Source organism: Aegilops tauschii, chromosome 4 (genome assembly GCF_002575655.3).
Source record: "Aegilops tauschii subsp. strangulata cultivar AL8/78 chromosome 4, Aet v6.0, whole genome shotgun sequence".
Taxonomy (NCBI): Eukaryota; Viridiplantae; Streptophyta; class Magnoliopsida; order Poales; family Poaceae; genus Aegilops; species Aegilops tauschii.
This window is the reverse complement of record NC_053038.3, coordinates 83,346,653-83,355,387: the sequence shown is the minus strand read 5'-3', so window position 1 is coordinate 83,355,387 and position 8,735 is coordinate 83,346,653. Positions and strand designations below refer to the sequence as shown.

At 50.6% G+C, this 8,735-nt stretch overlaps 1 protein-coding gene across 1 annotated transcript; it reads left to right on the top strand.

Moving 5' to 3' along the window:
- Window positions 1-6,627: 6,627 nt before the first annotated feature.
- LOC109782039 (transcription termination factor MTERF8, chloroplastic) lies at window positions 6,628-8,210 on the top strand. The gene has a single exon (XM_020340624.4). It carries the CDS (start codon window positions 6,767-6,769, stop codon window positions 7,931-7,933), a length of 1,167 nt encoding a protein of 388 aa, XP_020196213.1. The 5' UTR covers window positions 6,628-6,766; the 3' UTR covers window positions 7,934-8,210.
- The last annotated feature ends 525 nt before the right edge of the window (window positions 8,211-8,735 follow it).

Genomic DNA, 8,735 nt, shown 5'->3' with positions numbered 1-8,735 from the left:
CGGAGCCGCGCGCCTTGGTGCCAAGGCGCCGTCTTGGGGCAGAGGTGGTGGAGGCACGCCATGAGCCTCGTCGCCCGTGGCTGGTTGAGGGGGAGGTAGAGAGAGGGACGGCACCGGGGAGCCCCCTGCGGTGCGGACGAGCTCGGCGACGCGGTCAAGCGACTCCTCATAGAGGTCGTCGACGGGGTGGTAACGCAGGAGTTCGTTCGCCGCGAGGAGCGCGGCCCGTGCCTCCATGGGAGCGCGGCGCGCGTGAGACGGAGAACCGGCAGGGGTCAGTGATGGAGTAGCGCTGCGGCCGTCCTGCCGCACCGAGGGATGGAGCGAGGACGCCTGCTGCTCGTTCCCCGCCGGGCCGGTGGCAGCGTTGGCGGCGGGAGACGGAGAACGACGAGGTGGCCCGCCAACGGGAGCCGTCTGAGCGACGCGGGCGGTGAGGGCAGCCCGACGCTCACCTCGAGCACGGCGAGCATCCGCCATGGAGACGACGGAGCGACGGAGCGAAGAACTGATGGAAGGGAAGCTACGGCGCACCCCTACCTGGCGCACCAAATGTCGGATGTGGGGTTCCGGCAAACCCTTAAGGTTCAAACACTGGGGTGCGCGCGAAGTCTTTCCCTCATACCGATCTACGCTCTAGCTCGCTAAGATCTCGTTGACGAACTCGCAACACAGAAAAACATGAGGTTTATACTGGTTCGGGCACCGTTGTGGTGTAATACCTACTCCAGTGTGGTGGTGGTGGATTGCCTCTTCGGCTGATGATGAACAGTACAAGGGAAGAACAGCCTCCTAAGGTTGAGGTGTTCTTGTGGCTAGGCTCTCGATCGGATTGGATCAAGCTAAGATGAGATGAGGTGAGACCAGCTGATCCCCTCTCTTTGGTGGCTAGCTCTACTTACATAGGCCCTGGTCCTCTTCCCAAATATTGAGCAGGAAGGGAGCCAACAACGGCGGGCAAATTTGAAGGGGACAGCCAGTACAAGCTATCCTGACAAAAGTGGTCTTCGCCTGCGAAAAGCTCTGGTGGTGACGCCGCCTTGGGATCCACGATGACCTCCGTCTTGCCGTCCTCCTGGTCTTGGTCTCGTTTCACCAATATAGCAACCTTTGCCTGATGCCTCAGTACTCTTCGCCTGCGCTGGCCTCCTTAGCACCAAAGAGGAAATAAGGACACTGTGCGCGTTGGCGCCTGCCTGGCGCCCGCCTGGTGCCGTTCGTCATGGTTCGCGTCACGAGGGCCTCGTGAGGTTTTGCCCCGCCTTGATATCTCCTCTCCTCGTGAGCCTGCCTGGCTAGGCTTCTCCAGAGGAGGTCTTGTGTCGTCCGCCTCGCGAGGCTTGGACCCTCGCGAGGGTCTTGGATGCCTCGATGATGAAGATGTGACGTACGGCCTGCTGGCTTAGCCACGCTGTGGGCCGCAGGCAGGCAAGTCTGGGGACCCCGGTTCCTAGAACGCCGACACCTGCCAGTTGCAGATAACTTTTACAAAACATGATCATCTGATACGTCTCCAACGTATCTATAATTTATGAAGTATTCAGGCCAATATATTATCATTCTTGGGTGTTTTACAATCATTTTATAGCAACTTTATATCATTTTTTGGGACTAACCTATTGACCCAGTGCCCAGTGCCAGTTGCTGTTTTTTGCTTGTTTTTTACATCGCAGGAAATCAATATCAAACGAACTCCAAACACCGCGAAACTCCACGGAGATTTTTATGGGCCAGAAGACTCCCGATGGGCCAAAGAAGCACCTGGGGGTGCCCCGAGGGGGGCACAACGCACCAGGGCGCGCCAGGCCCCCCTGGCGCGCCCAGGTGGGTTGTGCCCACCTCGGTGGCCTCCCACCCCCTTCTTTGCACTATAAATTCCCAAATATTCCGAAACCCTTCGGGGTTAACCTAGATCAGAAGTTTCGCCGCTGCAGGGCTCTGTAGCCACCGAAAACCAATCTAGACCCGTTCCGGCACCCTGCCGGAGGGGGGAATCATATTCGGTGGCCATCTTCATCATCCCGGCGGCCACCACGATGAGGAGGGAGTAGTCCACCCTCGGGGCTGAGGGTTTGTAACAGTAGCTATGTGTTTGATCTCTCTCTCTCTCTCTCTCGTGATATATATCATGAGCTTTGTTAATATAGTCAGATCATATGATGTTTCTCCCCTCTATACTCTTGTTATGATGAATTGAATCTTTACCCTTCAAAGTTTTGTCTTGTCAGATTGAATATTCAGAGATGAGAACACATGATATATGTCTTGCAATATGAATACTTGAGGTGAAAATTGGGGTATCTTATTGATTCACTTGATATGTGTTATGGCATCGGATTCCCGCGGTGATATTGGGGTAATCTATGCATAGGGGTTGATGCACGTTTTTCTCCGACGGAAACTTTGGGGTCTCTTTATAGTTCTTTGTGTGGATTGAGTATTATGAATATGAATTTGCTTTGGTGTTATTCTAGTATGAACTCTAGGATATATCAAACGGAAAGAATAGCTTTGTGTTATCTTAGTACGAACTCTTGAATAGATCGAACGGAAAGAATAGCCTTGAGTGGTTTCGTACCCTACAAACAAATTCCTATCTTTTGTTCTCCGCTAATAGGAACTCTAGAGTGATTCTTTGCTGCACTTTGAGGGATAATCATATGATCCAACTATGTTAGCATTGTTGAGAGGTCGCACTAGCGAAAGTACGGACCCTAGGCCTCATTTTTAAGCATTGCAATACCGTTTTTGTGCCCGTTTACTATTTACCTTGCTGTTTTTATTTATTCAGATTATAAAAATATATTTCTACCATCCATATTACACTTTGATCACCATCTCTTCGCCGAACTAGTGCACCTATACAATCTGCCATTGTATTGGGTGTGTTGGGGACACAAGAGATTTCTTGTATTTGGTTGCAGGGTCGTTTGAGGGAGACCATCTTCATCCTACACCTCTCACGGATTGATAAACCTTAGGTCATCCACTAGAGGGAAAATTGCTACTGTCCTACAAAACTCTGCGCTTGGAGGCCCAACACGCGTCTACAAGAATAAAGTTGCGTAGTAGACATCATCATCTCATATAATTACGTATATCACATCATGTCTTGACCATATCACATCACAACATGCCCTTCAAAAACAAGTTAGACGTCCTCTACTTTGTTGTTGCAAGTTTTACGTGGCTGCTACGGGCTTCTAGTAAGAACCGTTCTTACCTACGCATCAAAACCACAACGGTGTTTCGTCGAGTTTGCTATTTTAACCTTCAACAAGGACCGGCCGTAGTCAAATTCGATTCAAATAAAGTTGGAGAAACAGACACCCGCCAGCCACGTTTATGCAAAACTAGTTGCATGTCTGTCGGTGGAACTGATCTCATGAACGTGGTCATGTAAGGTTGGTCCGGGCAGCTTCATCCAACAATACCGCCGAATCAAAATAAGACGTTGGTGGTAAGCAGTATGACTATCACCGCCCACAACTCTTTGTGTTCTACTCATGCATATCATCTACGCATAGACTTGGCTCGGATGCCACTATTGGGAAACGTAGCATGCAATTTTAAAAAAATTCCTATGCTCATGCAAGATCTATCTAGGAGATGCATAGCAACGAGAGGGGGAGAGTGTGTCCATGTACCCTCGTAGACCGAAAGCGGAAGCGTTTGACAACGCGGTTGATGTAGTCGAACTTCTTCTCGTTCCGACTGATCAAGCACCGAACGTATGGCACCTCCGAGTTCTGCACACGCTCAGCTCGATGACGTCCCTCGAACTCTTGATCCAGAAAAGTGTCGAGGGAGAGTTTCGTCAGCACGACGGCGTGGTGACGGTGATGGTGAAGTGATCCGTGCAGGGCTTCTCCTAAGCACTACGTGAATATGACCGGAGGCGTAAACTATGGACGGGGAGGGGCGCCGCACACGGCTAGGAATCAATGTTGTGTGTTCTAGCGGTGCCCCCCACATATATATAGGTGGGAGAGGGAGGGGAGCAGCAAGGGGCGCCCCAAGTAGGAGTAATCCTACTTAGGCCCCTCCCACAAGTCGCCCCCCTTCCATAAGTGTCGGAGGGGGAAGGCAAGAGAGGGAGGAGAGAAGGGAAGGGGGAGGCCGAATCCTCCCCTTTCCTTTCTCCCTTCCCCTCCTTCCTTCTCCTCCTATTCGGCCTATATGGGGGTGCACCAGCCCACTAGGGGCTGGTCTGTCCCGCTCTTGGCCCAATAAGGCCCATATCTTTGCCGGGGGGTGCCCGGAACCCCTTCCGGTGACCCGATACGTACCCGGTACACCCAGAACACTTCCGGTGTCTGAATATTATCGTCCTATATATGAATCTTTACCTCTCGACCATTTCGAGACTCCCCGTCATGTCCGTGATCTCATCCGGGACTCCGAACAACATTCGGTCACCAAATCACATAACTCATATAATACAAAATCGTCATCCAACGTTAAGCGTGCGGACCCTACGGGTTCGAGAACTATGTAGACATGACCGAGACACCTCTCCGGTCAATAACCAATAGCGGAACCTGGATGCTCATATTGATTCCCACATATTCTACGAAGATCTTTGTCGGTTGTACCGTAATGACAACATACGTTATTCCCTTTGTCATCGGTATGTTACTTGCCCGAGATTCGATCGTTGGTATCTTCATACCTAGTTCAATCTCGTTACCGGCAAGTCTCTTTACTCGTTTCGTAATACATCATCCTGCAACTAACTCATTAGTCACATTGCTTGCAAGGCTTCTTATGATGTGTATTACCGAGAGGGCCCAGAGATACCTCTCCGGTACTCGGAGTGACAAATCCTAATCTCGATCTATGCCAACCCAAAAAACACCTTCGGAGATACCTGTAGAGCATCTTTATAATCACCCAGTTACGTTGTGACGTTTGATAGCACACAAGGTATTCCTTCGGTATTCGGGAGTTGCATAATCTCATAGTCAAAGGAATATGTATATGACATGAAGAAAGCTATAACAATAAAACTGAACGATCAATATGCTAAGCTAACGGATGGGTCATGTCCATCACATCATTCTCCTAATGATGTGATCTCGTTCATCAAATGACAACACATGTCTATGGTTAGGAAACTTAACCATCTTTGATTAACGAGCTAGTCTAGTAGAGGCTTACTAGGGACACTGTGTTTTGTCTATGTATCCACACATGTATCAAGTTTCCGGTTAATACAATTCTAGCATGAATAATAAACATTTATCATGATATAAGGAAATATAAAATAACAACTTTATTATTGCCTCTAGGGCATATTTCCTTCACTCATTGCAAAGATTCTTGCCACTAGGATTGCTCCCCACATGAACGACATCATCTCCGTCGCCTAGAGTGCTTTCATAAAAAAGGGAAGCATACATGACAACTTTATGTATGTGCGGAATTCGGCGAGAAGATTTCACCGCAAAAAAAACCATGCTCCTTTTCAAGCTTGACATTAAGAAGGCATTAGACTCTGTCATGTGGGATTACTTGTTGGAGATGTTGACCCATCATGGCTTCCCTGCTCGGGTCCGAGACTGGGTTTCGGCCCTCCTCTCCTCGGCATCCTCGAGAGTCTTGCTGAACGGAATTGCTGGTGACCCCATCAAGCATGGTTGTGGCCTAAGGCAGGGTGACCCGCTTTCCCCTCTGCTCTTATTCCTCGCTATCGACCCGCTTCACCATATCCTCAACCAAGCCACCACTCATGGGAAGCTTCAACCCCTGTTCGAGAGGCACACGGGGATTCGTGCCTCCGTGTATGCCGATGATGATGCTGTTTTTTGTGCCCCTTATAAGGAGGATGTCCAATTCCTGTCAACCATGTCAGCTTCCTTTGGTGAGTCCACAGGCTTGTCCACTGACTACGCCAAGAGTATTGTTGCGGCCATGAGATGTGCCAATGTGGACCTCGATGATATTCTTCAGTCCTTCCTGGCCTGTGGTTCCTCCTTCCCTATCCGCTACCATGGTCTCCCTCTCGCCATTAAGAGAATTAAGAGGATTCACTTATAGCTCCTAGAGGACAAGGCTGCTGGCAAATTGGTGCCTTGGAAAGGCAAGCATGTTGCTATCTCGGGTCTGGAGCCGAGCACGGGTCCCGCCGGCCGCGCGTCACTGTTGCACGTCTTGCCCTGCGTCATGCAGTGATTGTCGTCGTGGGCTACAGTGGCGAGCCGCGCTAACGTCAGTCGCCTTGGTCAGCGGACACGGCCGCACTGTAGCCACGCTCTCCTGTTGTGGAAGGGTTGTCTTGTCATACGGATGGATGGGACGGCCGCTGACCCATTGCCAGCAGGCAAGTGGCCAGCCGCTGGCCCGTATCGGGAAGCCGGATGGAGGGCCAGTCGGACTGAGGGGCGCCAGCTGGGTCCCGGTGCTTATCCGGGGGTCATCCCCCCGACAGGTTTTGTTTGTGCAGAGAGGATTAGAGAAAGAGGCCCGTGAACATCGTGTAACTGGTCCATCTAGCAATTTCGAGGGACAACAAGTTAGTGTATCCCTAGTATAATTATTTACTCTACTTTTGTTTCTTCTACGGAAATAGTGTGTGCTTGTTCTGGATTACATTTTTCGGACTTGTGAATTTTGGTTGCATTTGGTCATCTGCGAGTTCGCGAGCACGATAGCGCTCCCGGATTGAAAGCTCTATCTTTGTCTTGATACCGAGCATAGGAGCAGCAAAACCATTTCAGTCCGCCAGCCAACCAACGGCGACTTGCCGGCCGCCGCCGCCGCCGCCATGCTCCACCTTCAGATGCACCCTCTCCCGCTGCCCCGCGCCGCCCCCCACCCTACCACGGCCACGCTCTCCTACTCTCTCCACCGCCGCCTCGCTCTCTCCGCCTCCGCCTCCACCACCCCATTCTCAACCGAGGAGTACCTCGTCGCCACCTGCGGTCTCACCCGAGCCCAGGCGCTCAAGGCGTCCAAGAAGCTCTGCCACCTCAAGTCCGCCTCCAACCCAGACGCCGTGCTCGCCCTCCTCTCCGGCGTCGGCCTCTCCCGCCCGGACATCGCCGCCGTCGTCGCCGCCGACCCGCTGCTCCTCCGGTCCAGGGTGGACAACGTCGCCCCCCGCCTCTCTGCCCTCCGCGACCGCCTCGGCCTCTCTGCGCCCGAGATCGCCAGCTTCCTCCTGGTGGGCGCCACGGCCCTCCGCTCCTGCGACATCACGCCCAAGCTCGAGTTCTGGATCCCCTTCTTTGGCTCCTTGGGCAAGCTCCTCCAGACCATGAAGAGGAACAGGTCCATCCTGACCACCGATCTGGAGAAGGTCGCCAAGCCCAACATTGCGCTGCTGGAGCAGTGCGGGCTAAGTGTTTGTGATATTGTCAAGCTGTCGACGCCCTGTTCTAGGCTGCTAGTGTTCAACCCAGAGCGGGTGAAGGCGTTTGTGCTGCGCGCCGAGAAGCTTGGCGTGCCCCGCTCCTCGTATATATTCAAGTACGCGGTGGGTGTCGCGTGTTCTATCACGGAAGACAAGGTCGCCGCAAGGATGGAGTTCTTGAGGAGCACTCTTGGTTGCTCCATGGACAAGGTGCGTGTTGCGGTTCGCAACAAGCCACACATTCTAGGAATATCCGAGGAGAAACTCCGTCTCGAGATAGAGTTCATGGTCGATGAGGTTGGTTTGGATCCAGACTACATTGTTGAGAGGCCCATGCTGTTTACCTACAGCCTGGAGAAGCGGATGAAACCCCGGTATTATGTCGCAAAGATCCTGCAGGCTAAGGGACTGATGAAGAAAAGTGTCGGCTTCCGGCGAGTAGTTGGCTATGGTGAGGATAATTTCATTCCAACATACATCGACAGTCATCAGAACAATGTTCCTGGGCTTGCAAATGCTTATGCAGCAGCTTGTGCTGGGGAAATGCTACTGATGTCCAGCTTTGAATGCAGACATTGAAGGTTCATCATATATCTTAGGCTCATAACTAGCATGGAACATTGAGCCCTAATACACATTAGTGAGTACTCATTCATGGTAATGCCTTTTCAAAGCATGATTGTAGCTCAAGAAATCATGATTTTAGCCGCAGAACTATGGCAATCTGATTGCTCGTGATGCTATCCATGTTTCAGTTGTGAATTTCTGTGAAGCAACTTTATTGTCTCAGTTTTGCTGCCCTACAACTAATGTATCATAGCTTCCTGTAATTGAGAAAGTGATGTTTTCACAGCTACATATTCGCTCCCTTGTGCCTTAGACATTCTGTTGCAGCTTTCAGGTTTCAACTGACTTTTGTGTTTGCTTATAGGGGTAATTAAGTTCACACTTCTGTTGCATAGTCAAATCATTTTTTGCTAAATATGCACGTTTGTTATTGTAGTTCAAATGGTACGGAGGGGGTACTAAATTTTGATTTTGATGACATGGACAAATTCACCTGAGAAATGGAATTTTGCATCGAAACCTCATGTTAATCTTTTGTGTATAGTTAATCGTTAAACAGCAATCCAAAAACTATGCTTGTTAAAAGACTGATGTAGTGATAGAATTTTCAAAGGTTTGGATCTTTTTTTTTTGAGGGGTAGGTTTGGATCTCATAGGTGCCGATGTTCATGTTGACAATGACCTGGGACATGGTCGCCAAAACGGTACTTTTTTTCATGTAAAGTGGAGCATACCCTGTCAAGTCTGGCAACTTCAATCACCAGCGCAGTATTTCGTTTATTTTGGACCGACGTAAACCCACAGGTACAAATCA

Excerpts from the sequence above, each read along its gene's own strand:
- LOC109782039 (XM_020340624.4), top strand. The coding sequence starts at position 6,767 with ATGCTCCACCTTCAGATGCACCCTCTCCCGCTGCCCCGCGCCGCCCCC.